This window comes from Ahaetulla prasina, chromosome 7, assembly GCF_028640845.1.
Source record: "Ahaetulla prasina isolate Xishuangbanna chromosome 7, ASM2864084v1, whole genome shotgun sequence".
Taxonomy (NCBI): Eukaryota; Metazoa; Chordata; class Lepidosauria; order Squamata; family Colubridae; genus Ahaetulla; species Ahaetulla prasina.
In genome coordinates this window covers 92,262,769-92,284,016 of record NC_080545.1, presented here as the reverse complement: position 1 = coordinate 92,284,016, position 21,248 = coordinate 92,262,769, and the positions used below count along the sequence as shown (strand labels likewise).

General features: G+C 42.3%; 2 protein-coding genes across 2 annotated transcripts in view; one reads left to right on the top strand and one right to left on the bottom strand.

Annotated features, from left to right (window-relative positions):
* CMAS (cytidine monophosphate N-acetylneuraminic acid synthetase) overlaps positions 1 to 3,638 on the top strand; it is a 30,666-nt gene extending 27,028 nt beyond the window's left edge. The window contains exon 7 of the mRNA XM_058191025.1: positions 3,366 to 3,638. Coding sequence (XP_058047008.1) covers positions 3,366 to 3,503 — 138 coding nt within the window. The 3' untranslated portion in view covers positions 3,504 to 3,638. The remainder of the gene's footprint in view (positions 1 to 3,365) is intronic.
* A 64-nt stretch (positions 3,639 to 3,702) lies between these two features.
* LOC131202242 (sulfotransferase 6B1-like) lies at positions 3,703 to 20,398 on the bottom strand. Its single transcript, XM_058191026.1, has 6 exons — positions 20,257 to 20,398; positions 16,783 to 16,967; positions 14,252 to 14,378; positions 10,069 to 10,163; positions 7,227 to 7,413; positions 3,703 to 3,848 (listed from the first exon to the last, which is right to left on the bottom strand). Exons 1-6 carry the CDS (start codon positions 20,396 to 20,398, stop codon positions 3,730 to 3,732), a joined length of 855 nt encoding a protein of 284 aa, XP_058047009.1. The 3' UTR covers positions 3,703 to 3,729.
* Between the last annotated feature and the right edge of the window lie 850 nt (positions 20,399 to 21,248).

The window sequence follows — 21,248 nt, the reverse complement described above, 5'->3', positions numbered from 1 at the left end:
TTTTCGCACCATTCGAAGGATGTTCATCCCAAAGTGCATTGCTTAATGTCTATGGAGATTCTCAGTCATCCAGGACGGTCATGGTTCTCCCAAAGGTGCTTTTTCAAGAGGCATCTGGACTTCCCTTTGCGATTGCCGTGACCTGGATGACTGAGCCTCTCCATAGACAGATGATCTGAGACTGATTTTACCTGCTAAGTATTAAGTGTGCTGAACAGTCCCAGAATGCTGATTAACTTGATGGGGGGAAAAGCAAAGTATCAACCAATCGTTCTGAATCCGGTCCTGGATCAATCGCCGCAAGGTTCTGGTCTCCTATACAAATGTAGACGTTGCAGAACGTGTGGTGGGAGATCACCTGCTATCGTGGGGGCTTTTCAGGGTGGGGGAGGACAAGCTCCCCAGTATAACTAGCGTTTGGGCCACAACCAGGACAGTACAAAATAACGGAGTGTGTTGCTTTGTCTTTTGTGTAGAGCAACCTCACACGCGCACGTCCATCTGTGTCTGAAGACGGGGCAAGAAAACCCTAGGCCTGCAATTCCATTTCGACCGCTAGATGGTGCTAAAACATAGCTTAAAATTTCGCGGGGGGGGGAACTGGCAGTGAGCCAGATGTTGTGCAATTTTCATCACCTGCCCTTTAGCAAGCCCAGGTAATTTCTGGCTTTAGTTTTATCTGCAAAAACACAACAACAAATGAATAAATAGTTGTCTGAGATTGATCTTGGAGTCCTAGCGGACAGCCGCTTAAATACGAGCCAGCGGTGTGCTGCAGCTGCCAAAAAAAGCCAACTGAGTGCTAGGCTGCATTAGCAGAGGGGTAGAATCCAGATCATGTGAAATGTTAGTGAACCGGTAGTGGTGACCTGTGGATGGGCCCAGGTGGGCCTGCCCCCCCCCCCCGCCTGGGCACAATCCCGTCCTATATCGCTGTGTTATCTGAAGTCGCACGCATGTGCTGATGACGCATGCGAGCAAATTGCCGTGTTTTGTGATGCAACACACATGTACGGATGGCGCACGCATGAACGAAGCTCGCATGCCTGCGCGTTCAAATTTCCGGTGCTGGGCGAACCAGTTGCTACAGTATATGAAGCCCACCTCTGGTTAAAGGTAAAGGTAAAGGTTCCCCTCGCACGTACGTGCTAGTCGTTGCCGACTCTAGGGGGCGGTGCTCATCTCCGTTTCAAAGCCGAAGAGCCAGCACTGTCCGAAGACGTCTCCGTGGTCATGTGGCCGGCATGACTCAACGCCAAAGGCGCACGGAACGCTGTTACCTTCCCACCAAAGGTGGTCCCTATTTTTTCTACTTGCATTTTTACGTGCTTTCGAAACTGCTAGGTTGGCAGAAGCTGGGACAAGTAATGGGAGCTCACCCCGTTACACGACAGCACTAGGGATTCGAACCGCCAAGCTGCCGACCTTTCGATCAACAAGCTCATCGCCCTGCCCCCTGAGCCACTGCGTCCCCACATCCTCTGGTTAGTACTGCTTTATAATCCCTTGGTAAGGCCACACTTGGACTATTACATCCAGTTTTGGTTGCCACGTTGTAAAAAAAGATATTGAGACTCTAAAAAGAGTGCAGAAAAGAGCAACAAAGATGATTAGGGGACTGGAGGCTAAAACATATGAAGAACGGCTGCAGGAATTCTGTACGTCTACTTTAATGAAAAGAAGGACTAGGGGTGATATGATAGCAGGGTTCCAATATCTCAGGGGCCGCCACAAAAAAGAGGGAGTCAAGCTATTCTCCAAAGCACCTGAAGGCAGGACTGTTGTGACCCAGGCCCAAGTAGGTAGTAGGAAACAGTCCATGAAAAAACAAACGAACTTTATTCAAACAGCTGAGAATTAGTTCATTCCCAGCATCGTTCAACTCAAAACAAATTCCTCCCAATACAAATTCTTCAGTCCTATCGCAAACCTTGGTCCAATTAGGCAAACTGCCTTCTTCGTGGCAGCCCCTGAGATATTGGAACATTGCTATCATGTCTCCCCTGGTCCTTCTTTTCATTAAACTAGACATACCCAATTCCAGCAACAGTTCTTTATATGTTTTTTGCCTCCAGTTTTTTGCCTTTATTGAAATATCTCCATTGAGGGCTGGTCTAAATCATTTAGAAATAGAAATAGAATAACAGAACTGGAAGGGACCTTGGAGGTCTTCTAGTCTAACCCCCTGCTTGGGTAAGAAACCCTACACCACTTCAGACAAATGATTATCCAACATCTTAACTTCCAGTGTTGGAGCATTCACAACTTCTGCAGGCAAGTTGTTCCACTGATTAATTGTTCTCACTGTCAGGAAATTTCTCCTTAGTTCTAAGTTGCTTCTCTCCTTGATGAGTTTCCACCCATTGCTTCTTGTCCTGCCTTCAGAGGTTTTGGAGAATAGCTTGACTCCCTCTTTTTTGTGGCATTGAATATTGATTAAAACTATCTTCAGAGGAAAACCTAAAGCTCATATTAAACCAAGAAGTCATCATGTAACAATACTATTAGGATCCCCACCTCAAAAATGTTAACAATTACAACACATTGGCCTTGATTTGTGGCGTCAGATATGAATACATTTTACTCATTGCAAAAACGAAATCGATTTTTGTGCACAATGAACAAGTGAATTTTTAGATTCCATATGTTCAGGAAATGACGATACGAGTTGTACAACGGTAGAACAATGTACCTATAGTATTTAAGGTTCTCCATCTCTAGAAGTTTGGTTTTTTTAAAAAAAGGTTGCTGGACAGCAGTTCAGCTATCATCCCAACCTTGGCAACTTTAAAATGGGTGGACTTCAACTCCCAGAATTCCCCAGCCACCAGACTGGCAGGGGAATTCTGGGAGTTGAAATGGTCAGGTTGTAAACTTGCTGAGGTTGGGAAACATTGATTTAATTGAATTTCCTGCACAGGGCAGAAGGTTGGATCCTTGTCGGTCCTTTCACTCTTCATTTATGTTTATTTATTCATTGTTCATTAAATAATTCACTTCCGATTCAATGAACTATTTCTACGTTTCCACATATTTCTACGTTTCCACATAATCACTGGGAAAAGGAAGTGCACGAGGGGAGAACAAGTTTGTCTCTATTACTGAAGTTCCTGGTCAGAAAAGCAAAAAAAAAAAAGAGTCTTGAATTTCCCTCACAGAAAAATGGTGGGATTCAGCCGGTTCGGAGCGGTTTGGCCAAACCGGTAGTGGTGACCTGCCACTCACCTGCCCCAGCGCTATGCCATCCTATTTAGCCACGTTTTCTAAGCTGTGCGCATTTTTGGTGCGCGGCATTTATGTGAAACCCACCTCTGCTCACAGAGTTTATCAACACCCCATCCTCACAAATTTTCTGCCTATTTCAGGCTATAATGGTGGTCAATAGAGAAGGTGTCACGAAGCTTGTGGGAACTCCAGCCTTACAGAGCCAAACCAAACCAAACGGAAACATGAAGATAGTGATCATCAAGGAGTCACAAACAAAATACTTCGGTGAAAACTGAACCTGCATGTCCGTTACGGTACACCGAGTTGATTGTTAGAAGAGATGGGATAGAAAATAGAAATAAGGAGAACAGAATGGATCAGCGGCAACCCTCAAGAGCAAAATTTCTTCACAAAGCCCTCATGTGTTCTTCCTCATCTTTCTGGTTGGAAAGAAAACGAGTCTATCCAATGTGAAAAATATGAGTCCTTTAAACATATTCCGATCCAGGGTTCATTTCCGAGTCAACATTCATAAACGAGATGTTTTGCCACTTCGCTGAATGTCATTTTCTTCTTAAATGTCTCTTCGAACAGGCGGTTCTGTTTGGGGGTGAAGTGATTCTTCCAGTCACCAACGGTACCTAGGAAATGATGAGACATGAGGAAGGATAGTTTTTCCCAAGTCTTTCCCATGAAAAAAATAGCACCCTCCCGTGTCCCTCAACAAGAGGTGTGGGGGGGAAATATTGAGAAGAATTTGGAAGCATGGAAAGAGGACGGGTTTGAATGGTTTCGTAGAGCAAAGAGGATTATTTTACATACTTCCATAAATGTAAATGTTGGTCAAGGACTGTAATAACGATATTTGACTTGGTTAGATTACATAAATGGAGAGAAACAGTGTTCTCTTGGTATTAAGGTATGAGTTCAAAAAATCAATCTAGTATCTGTTTTGAAAGTTTTTATGTTCAAAAAATGAGAAAGTACAGTAACATGTCCCTGTAAAACAGACTGGAATAGAAAATATGGAATAGAATAGAATAGAATAAAATAGAATAGAACAGAACAGAATAGAATAGAATAGAATATTAACAGAATAAAAAAGAACAGAACAGAATAGAAAATTAATAGAATGGAATGGAACAGAACAGAATAGAAAATTAATAGAATAGAACGGAACAGAACAGAACAGAACAGAATAGAATAGAATATTAATAGAATAGAAAAGAAAATTAATAGAACAGAACAGAACAGAACAGAATAGAATAGAATACTTTATTTGGCTAAATTTGATTAAACACGGAAGGAGTTTACTCTGGTGCAGAAGCTCTCAGTGTACATGCAAAATGACAGAATAATAATGATGGTTAGTATTATTTTTTGTCTTGACATGTTATGCAAATTCAGCTCATTAGGGTCCAATATATCTTACAAATGCAGAAGATGAGTTATTTCAGTTACCGGGTTAGGTAACTAGGCAGTAGTGGGTTTCAAAAAATTTTAGTACCTGTTTTGTGGGTGCGGCTTGGTGGGTGTGGCTTGGCTTGGTGGGCGTGGCTTGGTGGGCATGGCAGGGGAAGGTTACTGCAAAATCCCCATTTCCTCCTGATCAGCTGGGACTTGGGAGGCAGAGAATAGATGGGGGCAGGGCCAGTCAGAATTTTTACTACCGGTTCTCCAAATTACTCAAAATTTCCGCTACTGGTTCTCCAGAACTGGTCAGAACCTGCTGAAACCCACCTCTGTAACTATGTGTGTTATTTGAACCTAACCCTAAAGTTGGACTACTTTCAGAAGACTCCAGATCCCACAGACAACATCCAGTCATGGATCAACTTAGAATTGGTCTTCTTGAGAACTTTCCCATGGAAAGTTAAGACAGAACTTATTCAGAGTCTAGGGTGACAATTTCACCATGACAGCAATAGCAATAGCACTTAAGACTTACGTACCGCTTCACAGTGCTTTGCAGCCCTCTCTATGCAGTTTACAAAGTCAGCATATTGCACATCCCACCCCCAACAATCTGGGTCCTCATTTTACCGACCTTGGAAGGATGGAAGGCTGAGTCAACCTTGAGAATCAAACTGCTGGCAGTGGGTAGAATTAGCCTGCAGTACTGTATTTTAACAACTGGGCCACCATGGATGTTGATCATGTTTTGGCCTCTCGCCTAGTTCTCACCCCTTGAAAACCACCGATTAGACAACCTGTGTATCTGCAGCCGAAGGTGGGTTTCAGCAGGTTCTGACCAGTTCTGGAGAACCGGTAGTGGAACTTTTGAGTAGTTCAGAGAACCGGTAGTAAAAATTCTGACTGGCCCCGCCCCCATCTATTTTCTGCCTCCTGAATCCCAGCTGATCGGGAGGAAATGGGGATTTTGCAGTAACCTTCCCCTGCCATGCCCACAAAGCCACGCCCACAGAACCAGTAGTAAAAAAATTTGCAGCCCACCACTGCCTGCAGCCCTGTGCACAGAAATGCATCTAGACTCTGATTAGTTCCAGATAAGCTCAGCAACTTTGGCCTGCGATGTGAGCTGTCCTAGGGAGTTTTATGGACAGCTGGGAGGAAGGGACAGCACAAACACAGAGCTCAGAAAAGGCACATAAACACCTTAGTTACCGCCTGAACTGGAAGAACTCGGTACCTGGAAATAAATGAAACAAAAACAAGTCCCGGACCGACAATATTTTGTTATCACTTGGTGGGTTAAAGTGATAAAGAATTGCAGACAGGTTTATAAGCAGAAGACGGCACTATTTAGAAGTTTAGGAGATGAGAAGACAGATCTACACCAGGGATAAGCCCTAGCATTAGGACACTATCTGATTCATGCAACACACCATATAATTTATTTTACAATGGCATTGGGGGTTTTTTTTTTTTGGTCTGGTCAACTTCAGCTGAAATGTACCTTCTAAATCAGTGGTTCTCAATCTTTTCTTCAACATGCAGTCCCTTTAAAATACCTTTTGTGGCCACGGATCATGGCAGTGGTGAAATCTAAATTTCTTTCCTACCGGTTCTCTGGGTGTGGCTTGGTGGGCGTGGCTTGGTGGTGGGGGTCATGTGACTGGGTGGGCGTGGCTATGTGACTGGGGGATCAAAAGACAGAAATTCATTAATAATGCCCTGCTGGAGCAGGGTTGGGCTAGATGACCTCCAGGTCCCTTCCAGCCCTGGATTATCCTCTGAAGCTGCATCTAGTGCCAGGTTTGTAGTCCTTCCTTCCTCTCCTTTTTCCTCCCTCCCTCCCTCCCTCCGTCTTTTCTTCCTTCCTTCCTTCCTTCCTTCCTTCCTTCCTTCCTTCCTTCCTTCCTTCCTTCCTTCCTTCCTTTCTTTCTTTCTGCCTACACCCCCCCCATTTTTTGTCTAGCAGGCTTCAGCTTTTTTACCTTTTAAAAAATGCTTTTAAACGTAAAACAAAAAAGCCTCTGACGATCAGGCATCTCAGCTGGGATCATCAGAACCTTGTTTTAATCCTTTAAAAGCATTTCTTTTACAACCTCTTCGACTGAAGAGGTTATTAAAAAATGCTTTTAAAAGTAAAAAAAAAAAGGCTTTGACGATCACGTGGCTTAGTTGGCCATGGGGGTGAGGCAGGGATTTTTGCTACCCGTTCTCCGAACCACCTGCCGTCATCGCTACCGGATCGGCTATTCTCCAAAAGCCCCTGCGGGCAGGACGAGAAGCAATGGGTAGAAACTAATCAACGAGAGAAGCAACCTAGTATTAAGGAGAAACTTCTGGACTGAACAATTAATCAGTGGAACAACTTGTAGTTGTGAAGAACTACAACTACAAAAACACTGGAAGTTGTTAAGAAGAGGTTGGATAACCATTTGTCTGAAGGGGTGTAGGGTTTCCTGCTTAAGCAGGGGGTTGGATTAGAAGACCTCCAAGGTCCCTTCCAACTCTCCTATTCTATTCTATTCTATTCTATTCTATTCTATTCTATTCTATTCTATTCTATTCCATTCCATTCCATTCCATTATTGGTTCGCTTTTCAAATTACCTTTTCGGAATATCAATTTCCGGTTGGAAGTGAGTACACAGACTGTGTGGTTCTGATCAGAATTTTCTTTTTCTGTATTGGTTTTCATCTCATTGAAGGAAGTCTTTTTGCAGATTTCATAGATCTGGCTCTCAGTGGGGTTGATCCCTAGGAAGGCACTCAACTTCTTCACCACCTTGGGGAGATCCTGCACGTGTAAACAACAGAGAAGAATGAGCTGTGATTTTTGTGTTATGTGTTTATTCCCTCCCACTGAAATGGAAGGAGTAGGAGTCCCTGCAGATTTTACTCCACTCATCTCCATTTCAAGATCATTGAGCCAGTGCTGTCCAAAGACATTTCCCCGGTCACCATGACGTCACAGAACACTGTTACCTTCCCACCAAAGTGGTACCTATTTATCTACTCGCATTTGCATGCTTTCGAACTGCTAGGTGGGCAGGAGCTGCGGCTAGAACGGGAGCTCACCCTGTCGTGTAGTGCTCGGGACTCAAACCTGGGCTGCCCGCTTTCCAGAGGACAGAGTCTTCAACCGCTGAGCCATCACGCCCCTGCACTGAAGCATACTGTTTGCACTTTGATTTTACCAAATTTAATTTGCCTTTTAGCCATCTTTCAAAAATGAAGAAAGATTTGAGTAAATTTTAATGGAGAAAGGTCACATTATTATGGCAAAAAGATTGTGTGTCAGTTATCGAGTTTAATTGCGTATCTTTTCTCCGGTGGTTTCCAGCTTCTTTGGCTTCTCAATCACACAGAAAGACGGGTGAAAATTCCTCCTATTGCTCTGTTTCAGATTGAGAAGGGCGGATAACCTAATCAGGCTTCAAGATGATGGAAGATGCTCAACAGGAAACAACAACATCCACAGTTGTTGCACAGCTTCCTTTTATCTTCCCCCCACAATAAATTCATCTTTACAACATCACAAGAAATTTCCAAGTAATGTGATTGCTCTCTGAGCTTGATTGTTTTCTTGCGTTTCGTTACCAAACTAGGTAACGTTTCGTTACCAAACTAGGTAACATCATCAGCACTAGCAATGATGATGTTACCTAGCTTGAATAATGAAACATCTGCAGGAAAACAGCCAAGCTCAGAGAGCGCCAAGGACCCTCATTTCAACCCTAAGTATAAATGTTTTCCTTTATTAGTGTGAGTAAAGGTAGAAGAAGAAGAAAAAAATAACTGAGAAACTGCAAGAGGGATTTTGATGTATTTATGGGGAGTTTGAAAATTCTCATGCTGATTTCAGTTCTTTTCCATGCCTAAACTGAATGGTGTACATAAAACTTTTTCTGTAGAGGACACAATCTATTATCTTATCTTCTTCTACAGGAACAGGGAATCTAACCCACCTCACGGTGTTGTTCTCAATGAAATGGAGAACCATATAGATTACTGTTTTCTGGTGAAGAAAGGTTTTATAATTTTTTAAAAAAACAGTTTGGCCTAGTGGTTAAGGCACCAGGTTCGAACCCGGGAGACAGTAAATTCTACTCCTGTGTCAGGGAGACTTTGAGTTCTAGTCCCGCCTTAGCCATAAAAACTGACTAAGTGGGGCCAGTCACTCTTTCTGAGCCCAGCCCATCTCACAGGGTTGTTGTTGTGAGGAAAATCAGAGGAGGAAGGAGTATTAGATATGTCCGCCATTTTGAATTACTTATAAGGCTGGGTAAAAATCTAATGAAACAAACAAACAAACAAACAGATGATAGATAGATAGATAGATAGATAGATAGATAGATAGATAGATAGATAGATAGATATAGATAGATGATAGAGATATAGATGATCGATAGAGAGAGAGATATATAGATAGATAGCGATAGATGATAGTCATGATAGATGATAGTGATGATAGACGGTGATGATAGATGGTGATGATAGATGATAGATATTTATTTATTTATTTTATTTATTTTATTAGATTTTTATACTGCCCTTCTCCCGAAGGACTCAGGGCGGTGTACAGCCAGAATAAAATACAGAATATATACAATTAAAAGAATTTAAAATAAACTATTACTAAACGGCCGATAATTTAAAAGATTTAAAAATTTAAAATATTACTAAAACCCCAATTTAAAATCAACTATTTATGCCAGTCCTGCTTGAATGAATAAATATGTTTTTAGCTCACGACGAAAGGTCCGAAGATCAGGCACTTGACGTAAGCCAGGGGGGAGTTCATTCCAGAGCGTCGGTGCTCCCGCAGAGAAGGCCCTACTCCTGGGGGCCGCCAGCCGACATTGTTTGGCGGACGGCACCCTGAGAAGGCCCTCTCTGTGAGAGCATACGGATAGATAGATAGATAGATAGATAGATAGATAGATAGATAGATAGATAGATAGATAGATAGATAGATAGATCCCTTAATATACACACACACCGACAGAGAAAATGAGATAAAGAGAATATCCAAAAACTACCATTCCGGAGGTCAAAGAAATCAAATTTTGTACAATTCTCTAATAGCTGAGTGTCTGCTTCCTGGAATGGTAGATTTTGCATGTCCCATGGATATGAATACATGCAAGACATATATAACTGTGTGTCCACTTAGGAGCAGGGTAGACTATAAAATAGCAAATAAATCACGTAATTAGAACCTACCATTCCTGGAAGGTAGGTCTCTAACAGTCATCAATCTGATGTCCTTGTGCTGAACTACAATGCCAAAATTCCCTGGCCACATGGTTGTGTGGCAACAGCACATTAAAATGCATGAAGTTACAGGCAGCTATATTACAATCAGCGAAAGAAAAATAAGATGGAGCGAAAATGTTTTGGCATCTGCCTCCTTCATCTGTTCAGAAATAAGAAAGGGTTGCCAATTTACCTTTTTCATGTCTTCGTAGAACAAGAATAGGATGTTTTTTTCGTGCAAGTGTTTTTCCCAGCTTAAAACGTGGTCAAACCAGGATCCGCAGACAACTGTTTAAAAAAAAAAACGAAAGAAGAAAGAAAGAAATGACATTTGCATCACTACTTCAAGAGCCAGGAAGTTGGCATTTACAACTTCACAATAATTGATTTTGCTGTGAAAGCTGAATATTGCGACAAAAGTCGAAATATTACACCGGGCTTGATAGCCAAACTACTCACTTGCCCACAAATGTGGTCTTCTTTATACATCTCGGCTTAATTGTGGCTTACTGAATAAGACAATGTTACTCAAGTTCACACAATATGTTAAAGTTAACAAACCACTTTATGGGTTAGCATAGTATTCTTATGGCAAGTCTGAGGTAATTTTTTTTAAAAAAATCCACATTAATCTTGATTGTATTGTACCACAATTATCCATGCTATATCAGTCTAACTCCCAAAGCCTTTTATTTCTTAGCAGCATCCACTCCTTCATCCAAACCAAATAGCAGGCTGCAAAATTCAATTTCACATCTGCTAACCCAAATCCTCCTCTTTCTTTTGCATCCTGTAACACTTAAGTCATGTTTTTTCCCCGCTACACAAATTTAGATTATCCTTTTGCTACTATTTAAAACAGACTTCAGATGTCAAAAGAGGTAATATCCGGAACAAAAACGTAATTCTAAGCAGGACATTAATTTTTATAACATAATGTTCCCTCAGCAATTACAATGGTAGTTTGTCCCATCTTAAGGTATCGTTTTTTAACTTCATTCCACATCTTAATATATTTGGAATAACGTACAATTCATATTTGTCATAATGATACTCAGATATTTTTCTTTTTTCTTTCTTTAAAACCATTCTGTTCCCCAATTCTGTATGCCCTTCATGTTATTTGTTGGCATCTTCCTTTTCTGTTTGTTGATCTTAAAACCTACTAATGCACCAAATTCTTCTAATTTTCCCATTCACATTTCAATTCCTTTAAATCTTCCAAAACAAGCATCAAGTCATCTGCAGAAGCCCTTAAACTATATGTTTCTTTTTTCAACTTTACCTCCACAATCCTCTCATCCAGTCTTGTTTCCAGGGGTGGGATTCAAAATTTTTAGCAACCGGTTCTCTGCCTGGTTGCTGGGTGGGCGTGGCCATGGTGGGCGTGGCCTACTAGGGGAGGGTGTTTTCGCCCTCCCCAAGCTCCGGATGTTTTTTTCGAGCCTCCAGGAGGGTGAAAATGGCATTCCCTGGGATCCGGAAGCCCTCCAGAGGCCAGGAATGGGCCCGTTTCCAGACTTTTGGAACTTCCGGGAGGCCTGTTTTTCACCCTCCCCAGGCTCCGGAGGCTTTCCTTGATGCCAGCCGGTCCTTGCATCTACCAGTTTGGCGAAAGAGATGTAAAATTAGCATCTGGTTCTCCTGAATTGGTCCGAACCGGCTAAACCCGCCTCTGCTTCTACCTCTGTTCAGTATTTCAAGAACCAAAATAAACAAGAGAGTTTGTGAAATCTCCATTAACAGTTATTGGTGCTTTCTCTGAAGTATAAATCAATCTTACCCGCTTTTATAAAATTCTGTCCAAAATTTATACCTTCCCAAACTTTGAACATGAACGCCAATTTTCAAAGGCCTTCTCTAAGAAAATCAGTCCGGCTTGCTTTTTATGATGCTGCTCCAAATATTCCAAAATATCCTTAACGATCCAAAAGCCGTCCATTGAGCCTCTGGTGGCTCAACGGACAAAGTCTGTCTGTTATTAACACAGCTGCTTGCAATTACTGCAAGTTCAAGTCCCACCAGGCCCAAGGTTGACTCAGCCTTCCATCCTTTATAAGGTAGGTAAAATGAGGACCCAGATTGTTGGAGGCAATTAAGTTGACTTTGTTTATAATATACAAATGGATGAAGACTATTGCTTAACACATTGTAAGCCGCCCTGAGTCTTCAGAGAAGGGCAGGATATAAATAATAATAATAATAATAATTATTATTATTATTATTATTATTATTATTATTATTATTATTATTATTAAATTCAAATTTAAAAAAAATCTAAGATTGTCTTTTAGATTAAAACCAACTTTGATCCCTATGAGTAAATTGTCAAAATGAATTGAGCTATAATATAAATTGAATTTTGTATCCTTCTTCCCTTCTCTTTGCTTCCCCTTCCTTCTTAAATCACAATCCCACTTTGTTTTCTTCCCTTAATAACATCAGTTCTACTTCTTTCTTGGCTGATCTTTGGATTGTCTGTTTTTTATAGCCATGTAGTAAATCAGCCTGAACAGCATTGAGATAATAAAATCCTTCCACTCTTGACCTCGACAAGGAATTCAAACGGTTGGCCAAGTCCTATAGCCTTTATGACTTGGATCTGACAGTGCAAAATAGCCAACTCATGTGGAAGGCAGAAGGTGTTTAAGACCTGCTGAAGAGATCAGAAATTCCTCAATTTAAATTTAAATTTGAAAGGCAAGTCAAAAAACGCATAGCAATTAAAGTATTGAAGCGGGCATGAGGCGATGGATAGATGATTTCTCTTTTTTTCTTTGTTCTGATTTGCTTTTCCTCTTATCTCTCTTCCTTTTCGGGTTTTTTTTTTTTTTAGATAGGATAGAAGTTAGGTAGGATAGAAAGAAAATGTCTTTTAATAAAGGATGATATGATTATGCACAGTCACTCATGTGCTCGTCACATTTCGCTTGGATTACTGCAATGCTCTCTACATGGGGCTCCCCTTGAAGAGCATCCGGAGGCTTCAGTTGGTTCAGAACGCAGTTGCGCGGGTAATAGAGGGAGCCCCTTGTGGCTCCCATGTGACACCTCTCCTGCGCAGACTGCACTGGCTACCTGTGGCCTTCTGGGTACGCTTCAAGGTTTTGGTTACCATCTTTAAAGCGCTCCATGGTATAGGGCCGGGTTATCTACGGGACCGCCTGCTGCCACCGACTGCCTCCCACCGACCCGTACGCTCCCACAGAGAGGGACTCCTTAGGGTGCCATCCGCCAGGCAGTGCCGACTGGCAACACCCAGGGGAAGGGCTTTCTCTGTGGGGGCTCCCACCCTCTGGAACGAGCTTCCCCCAGGACTGCGCCAACTTCCTGACCTTCAAACCTTCCGCCGCGAGCTTAAGACACATCTATTTATTTGTGCGGGGCTGGCCTAGGGTTTAGTTTTTAAAAAATTAGTTTTAAATGGGGTTTTGTATTATTTTAATTGATATTTTTAAATTTGGCCTAATGTAATAAGTTTTTTAAAATGTTGTTTTAACTTGTATTTATTCTTATGTTTTTTATGTTTTTATAAGGCTGTAAACCGCCCGGAGTCCTTCGGGAGATAGGACGGTATAAAAATTTGAATAATAATAATAATAATAATGATTAAAAGTTAAAATCAGTGATAGAAGTAAGAGAAGGGGGAATATTAGTGTATCTACACTTTTATATAATAAAGTAAATATAAGCAAAAACATGGAATAATTGAATAATGACGGATTGCAACTTAATATAAATGTGTATTAGAAATATATGTTGATTGAATGTAATAACCATGATTAATTCTACTAGTTTTATTTGTATGAGAATGTATGACACCCAGGCGCCATACGGTGCATGCATTGATAATGTTTGTAATAAAATAAAAAAATTGTAAAAAAAAAAGAGAGAGAGAAATTCCTCAATTTAATTATTTCGTGTGTGGAGGACTTTCGTTTGTCAATTCCAAGGGTCTCCAACCTTGGCAACTTTAAGACTTGTAGACTTCAACTCCCAGAATTCCTCAGCCAGCTTGAGGAATTCTGGGAGTTTAAGTCCACAAGTCTTAAAGTTGCCAAGGTTGGAGACCCCTGGTCTATTCTAAATTTTGTTCCAAACAATTTCAATCAAGGATCCCTTTTCCTTACAATTTGAAAAGAGATAAAACTAATTTCTCTCGTCCACTTTTTCCATGCTATGCAGATAAAACACATTTTCTGGCTGATACATTCATCAGCCAGAAAATGTGTTTTATCTGCATAAAGTCGGGAAGATTAAAACGTCCATATTTCAAAGACTTAGCTATGATCTGAATCAAATTTTCTTAGCCTGCTGCCCTCATGGGGAATTGAAGTCAACACATTTCCAATGAACATAGCCACTTTAAATCTTACCGTCTCCTTTTAAGAACATCTCCAGGAACTTCGGCCAGGAATCTACAGTGGGAAGATTTGGATTCTCTTGATAGTAATGGAACATGGATACAGCGATATCCTTTGGATTTCTGACTATATAAATGGCCTACAAAATAGATATAGAATGTTAGAATTGGACCTCAAGAGCTGGGTTCACCCAGAACCTTTAAAAATCTAGCATCCACATTTATCCAACATTTTAGATCCACATACTTTTTAATGTGGATTTGATTTGGAGCGGGTAGGTTTTTCAATCTGTTTATGTTGATTAATATTATAGTTTATAAAGAAAACATGTACTTATTAGAACTGGGCTGTCAAACTGCGCCAGTCAAAAAGAGGGCTGTGAAAATATTTATAGACCCCTCGCATCCTGGATATAAATTGTTTCAACTCCTACCTTCAAAACTACGCTATAGAGCACCGCACACCAGAACAACTAGACACAAGGACAGTTTTTTCCCGAACGCCATCGCTCTGCTAAACAAATAATTCCCTCAACACTGCCAAACTAGTTAATAAGTCTGCACTACTATTAATCTTCTCATTGTTCCCATCACCCATCTCCTCCCACTTATGACTGCATGACTGTAACTTTGTTGCTTGTATCCTTACGATTTATGTTTATATTGTTTTCTGATTGCTTATTTGTACCCTATGACTATCATTAAATGTTGTACCTTATGATTCTTGAAGGTATCTTTTCTTTTATGTACACTGAAAGCATATGCACCAAGACAGATTCCTTGTGTGTCCAATCACACTTGGCCGCTAAAGAATTCTATTCTATTCTATTCTATTCTATTCTATTCTATTCTATTCTATTCTATTCTATTCTATTCTATTCTATTCTAAACTCACGACCCATGTGCCAGAACTGGTCTGTGTGGTCTTTAGATCTGGCCCACAGGGCTGGCCTGGAAGCAGCAAAGGACCAGCCCGTGGTGGCTCTGCCAGCCAAAATTGGACTTGGGAGGGCACAGCCCCCACCTCCCGAGCTCCGCTTTCACTGGCAGAGGGCTATCAGAACAAACTAAAAGCAAAACAAAAGGAGAAATTTTTCCCTTTTTGCATTTGAGCATGCAAAAAGGGACAGAGGAAAGACAAAGAAAAAGAAGGCTAGATGGGAAGAGAGCAAGGAAGGAAAAATAAGGAAAGAAGGGAAGGAAGAAGAAAGGAGAAAGAAGAAAAGGAGGGAGGGAGGGAGGGAAGGAAGGAAGGAAGAAAAAAGGAGGGAGGGAGGGAGGGAGGGCCTCTGGTGGCTCAGACTGCTAAAACAGTCTCTTATTAAAAAGCAGCTGCTTGCAATTACTGCAGGTTCTAGTCCCACCAGGCCCAAGGTTGACTCAGCCTTCCATCCTTTATAAGGTAGGTAAAATGAGGACCCAGATTGTTGGGGGCAATAAAAGTTGACTTTGTATATAATATACAAATGGATGAAGACTATTGCTTAACATAGTGTAAGCCGCCCTGAGTCTTTGGAAAAGGGCGGGATATAAATTCAAATTTAAAAAAAGGGGGAGGGAGGGAGAATGAAGAAGGGCGGGAGGGAGGAAGGAAAGAAGGAAGAAAAAAGGCAGGGAGGGAGGAAAGAAGGGAGAGGGAAAGGAAGGAAGGACAGAAGGAGGAAGGAAGGAAGGAAGGAAGAATGGAGGGAGAGGAAGAAGGAAGGAAGGAAGGAAGGAAAGAAGGACGAAAGAAGGGAAAGAGGAAGGAAGGAAGGAAAGAAGGAAGAAAAAAGAAGGAAAGAAAGAAGGAAGGAAGGAAGCAAAGGGAGGGAGGGAGAGAGGGAGAGAGGGAGTGTGGGAGGAAGGAAGCAGAGGGAGAATGGAAGGGAGGAAGGGAGGGAGGAGGAAAGAAGGAAGGAAGGAAGGAAGGAAGGAAGGAAGGAAGGAAGGAAGTAGACAGGTTGACGATTTCAGATTCCCAGCATCTTTTTCTTCAGCTTCTACTTGGTACAGTCTGGTCACCCATGAACATGTCCTCCCAAAATCAGATGAGCTGCTTCTAAGCTCAAACCGAAGAAAACCACAAGGAGATGCTTTGTACGGAAGCTGGCAATTCTAAGTGGGGCCTGGCTGTCTAGAAGGAAGGAAGGAAGGGAGGGAGGGAGGGAGGGAGGGAGGGAGGGAGATTATAACAAGAGTGAGGGAGGGTTTCAGGGAAGTCCTGGCTTAGCACTTGACCACCACAGGTGCCCCTGACACGACTCCCATGTCACATCCACCCCTGCTCACACCCACCCCCGGCCACACACTCACCCCAGCCCTCTGAGGTCAAACACAACCCTGATCCGGCCCTCAGTGAAATCGAGTTTGACACCCCTGTATTAGAAGGTTGTTGTTTGTTACTGAGCAGTCTTGCATTAACGCATCCAGTTTACGGTTGAATGAAATGAGCGATTAGATTGTGCGAACCCTCGACATGGGTTCATTCAGGGTTCAGGTTTAGCCTCCCGTGCGAATGCGGTCAGTACCCCTGCCTTCCCAAGATCGTCAATTAAATTTAACCTTGCAATGCTTGACCCTGAATGTCGGTGGCAACAGGTTGCTGTCCAAGTGGGTCGGAATGATCCTTTTGCAGGAAAGGCGATCCAGTTGATCCAGCTTGGAAAGGTCCCCAAATTCAATTGGAGAAGTCAAAGCCACTTTGGAGGCATAGATGTGGGTAAGGATTTCCGCCAGCCAATGGGTTCCTAACAGGGAAGAGAAGGGAAAGAGGCACCGGATTGGCAGAGTGTCAAAGGACAAAGGTCGTGTGAAAAAGTCTGTAGAGATTCTCAGTCATCCAGGTCATGGTTGTCCCAAAGGTGATTTTTTTTCAGGAGGCAACTGGACTTTCTTGTTTTTTTCTTTTGAAGACGTTTCGCCCTCGTCCAAGAAGCTTCTTCAGCTCTGACAGGATGATGGTGGGGAATGGAAGGATTTATATTCCTTGCAGACAGCTGGTCCTTTGCATTCTTTTAGAGCAGGGGTCTCCAACCTTTGTCCTTTTAAGACTTGTGGACTTCAACTCCCAGAGTTCCTCAGCCAGCTTTGCTGGCTGAGGACTCTGGGAATTGAAGTCCACAAGTCTTAAAGGACCAAGGTTGAGACCCCTGTTTTATTTTATTTTATTTTATTTTATTTTATTTACATTTATATCCCGCCCTTCTCCGAAGACTCAGGGCGGCTTACAGTGTATAAGGCAATAGTCTCATTCTATTTGTATATTTACAAAGTCAACTTATTGCCCCCCCCCCAACAATCTGGGTCCTCATTTTACCTACCTTATAAAGGATGGAAGGCTGAGTCAACCTTGGGCCGGGCTTGAACCTGCAGTAATTGCAGGCTGCTGTGTTCTAATAACAGGCTTCTAACAGCCTGAGCTATCCCGGCCCTTTTTAGAGGGTTGTTGAAGCTCTTGGAGGTTTATCTGTGTCCTCAGAGGTCACTTGAGTAGTACTCAGAGTAGTTTAGCTAAAAGTCTGTAGAGATGCTCAGTCGTCCAGGTTGTGGTTGTTCCAACAGTGCTTTTTCAGGAGGCAAAAGGACCAGCTGTGTCTGCAAGGAATATAAATCCTTCCATTCCCCACCATCATCCTGTCAGAGCTGAAGAAGCTTCTTGGATGAGGGCGAAACGTCTTCAAAAGAAAAAACAACAAGAAAGTCCAGTTGCCTCCTGAAAAAAACACCTTCAGGACAACCATGACCTGGTTGGCTGAGAATCTCTACAGACGTTTAGCTATACAATTTGGGATGAAGACCTTTTGAATGGTGTTGGGAGTAGGAATGGATTTCCAGAGGAAAAAGTTGCATACTACCGGAACCAGGATCACTACTCAGGTGACCCTGAGGACACAGACTTCAACGATTCTCTAAAACAGGGGTCACCAAGCTTTCGGACCTCAGGAATCACTACATTCATAATTTTAAATCCTGAGGACCATTAATACGATCTGCCTAATGACTGGCTGGGTGGGCCTGGCTAGGTGGTCATGTGACTGGGTGGGCGTGGTCAACTCGATATCATTCACGTCGAGGGGCGCCTATCCAGCCTCTACTCGCCCCTCCCCTCCCAGCCAATCCTCGTCTCTTCCACCTGAGCTCTTTAGAGCTCCAACAGAAAGCAGTTGTTGGAGCTAAGCAGCCACCACGAGAAAGAGTTGGCAAAACGGCTCAGTTCAAATTGGATCTGACCGAGAAGGAGGCTCAGCAGAAGCACCTCGCTGAGGACTAGGAGCTTAGGCTTTCCAAGCAGAGGGAAGACCTGAAGGAGTGCAAGGCCAGGTACTGGCGTCTGGAGGCTCAGCGGGCTGAGATGGTCAGCCTGTTCTAGACCATGATGCACTCCCACTGGAAGGAGTCTAAATCCTTCCATTCCCCACCATCCAGTCAGAGCTGAAGAAGCTTCTTGGATGAGAAGCGAAACGTCTTCAAATAAAAAACAAGAAAGTCCAGTTGCCTCCTGAAAAAGCACCTTTAGGTTGTGTGAAAGCAGGCTTAGAAGAAGTCTACCATCTGTTGGCCAATGAGAAGAAACTAATGCGAAGGGTAGCCGGGTGAACATTGTAGAGGTAGATGCAGAAGCATGAATTGATTGCACTGCAGGTAGTCCTTGACTTATGACTGGTCAGAGTTCAAAGTTACAACAGACCTTGAAAAGCTACGTTTGACCCAGGTTTAAAATACTGACATTGCCCCCCACCCTGCAGTCATGTGATCACTGTAGGAGACGGAATGACAGAACCTGGGGGCAGAGTGAAAAGAGGGATTAGCCTAGAATTTCTATGTAGCCACAAATGAACTAAATCCAACCCCCACCCCTTGAATTCTATTGACTCTTATTTAAGATCCAGCAGGTGCCAACATTAGTTGAGAAGTTTCCTGTGCATAGGCCTGATTAGCAATAAATCAATTTAACTGGACCTTCAATGTGTAGACCTGATCTTTTGAGCCTAACATCTACATTTCAGGTGCTCAGGAACCAGCCCAAATTTACCGCCATTTGCAGTGCCTGGTGATCGCATGACCATTATTTATAACATTTTTGCCAGAACCGAATGTTTACTTCCATTTTCTGCAATGCTCAAAAAAGGCTCCGAGTTCTTGATTGCCCAACCCACAAATTCACCAATTTTTTTTCTATTTTGTACAAGAGCTAGTAGTCACAAAAACTCACCAGTTCAAAGGGGTTGGCTATGCCCTTAGAAAGTCAACCACATGACTAATATTAAAACAATATTAATATAACAACAGAGTTGGAAGGGACCTTGGAGGCCTTCTAGTCCAACCCCCTGCCCAGGCAGGAAACCCTACACCATCTCAGTCAGATGGTTATCCAACATTTTCTTTAAAATTTCCAGTTTTGGAGCATTCACAACTTCTGAAGGCAAGTCGTTCCATTTATTAATTGTTCTAACTGTCAGGAAATTTCTCCTTAGTTCTAAGTTGCTTCTTTCTTTGATCAGTTTCCACCCATTGCTTCTTGTTCTACCCTCAGGTGCTTTGGAGAACAGCCCGACTCCCTCTTCTTTGTGGCAGCCCCTGTAATAATTAGTAATTAGTAATAATATTACTAATTAGTAAATTTAGTAATATTAAAACAATATTAATATTAAAATATCAATATTAATATTGTAACAAATAAATAAATAAAATAAATAAAAATAAATAAAACCAACATAGCTTAGTTTGTTGTGAGGGTGAATGCAGTTCTCAAGCCTTTAACCTGGTTCCTTGCATTCGTTGCGTTTCTTACGGTACAGAATTTCTAGCCCCGCTTTCAACAATATTGTACAAATATTCAGCCGACCTCTTGCATGCAATCTTTTCTCATTCGTTTAACTCAGGGGTCTGCAAACTTCAACTCCCTGAGTTCCTCAGCCAGCAAAGCTCTGGGAGTTGAAATCCACAAGTCCACAAGTCTTAAAAGAGCCAGTTTGCAGACCCCTGGTTTAACTGAATAACAAATTCTCTTTCGGCTAAATTCCAAACGAACCTTACCAGATTTGGGGTAGGAAACCAACAAAATATCATCTTCTCTAGCATCAAAGGAAACCAAGGAATTTAAGAGCTCCGGAGAGGATCTTGTAGTAAACCTGATGCCGTTGAATGTGTGCGTGAGTTTTTCTTCACTCCACGACATTTGCAATATAATCAGAGGTTACCACTGCAAAGAGACGGTCGAAAAAGCTCCTTGCAGATCAGATGGTTATAACTGACCAGGGAGAGCATCAAAAAAGACATATTTATGCACTTTGGACAATCTTTTTTTAAAAAAAAAGTATTTGGAGGATTATCTTTATGGATTACTCGACCTGTAAAGCAATATAAAGGTTATCCAGATAAGCCACGCTTGCAAAAACAAATAAGCCAAGAAATTTGGTTCACACGATGCCTGGCCTCTGGAGATAAGGAGGCCAAGAAAACCCACACACGGAAAAAAAAGAAGGTTCAAGACTTGTAATTCAAACAGGGTGGGCAGGGAACTTATTAACAAAGTGTGACCTTAGGGCAAGGGCCGTGTCAGTTCAGGAGCTGAGTGCCTAATGAACCAGTGTAGCACGTGACTGTCGAAAGTACCCTGTGTATCTGGTTGGAAAATTCCATAACTGGAGGGTTGGTAAGTGGATGGAAATAGCACTAGCAGTAGCCTTTAGACTTCACAGTGCTTTACAGCCCTCTCTAAGTGATTTACAGAGTCAGCATATTTCCCCCAACAATCTGGGTCCTCGTTTTACCAATCTCAGAAGGATGGAAGGTTGAGTCAACCTTGAGCCTGGTGAGATTTGATCTGCTAAACTGCTGGCAGCCAATGATCAGCAGACATAGCCTGCAGTACTGCATTCTAACCACTGCGCCACCACGGCCCTCCCTCCCTCCCTCCCTCCCTTCCTTCCTTCCTTCCTTCTTTCCCAAGCAATAGCACTTAGACTTCTCTAAGCGGTTACAGCCTTCTCTAAGCGGTTTACAGAGTCAGCGTATTGCCCCCAACA

What these genes read in the sequence shown, in the direction of transcription:
- LOC131202242 (XM_058191026.1), bottom strand. Translation starts at nt 20,398, where the DNA reads ATGTCGTGGAGTGAAGAAAAACTCACGCACACATTCAACGGCATCAGG. An exon ending in TCAGGGTCAAGCATTGCAAG is followed by an intron (nt 14,379 to 16,782) that starts GTTAAATTTAAT and finishes TCTATTTTGTAG; the next exon opens with GCCATTTATATAGTCAGAAA. An exon ending in TCTACGAAGACATGAAAAAG is followed by an intron (nt 7,414 to 10,068) that starts GTAAATTGGCAA and finishes TTACACGTGCAG; the next exon opens with GATCTCCCCAAGGTGGTGAA.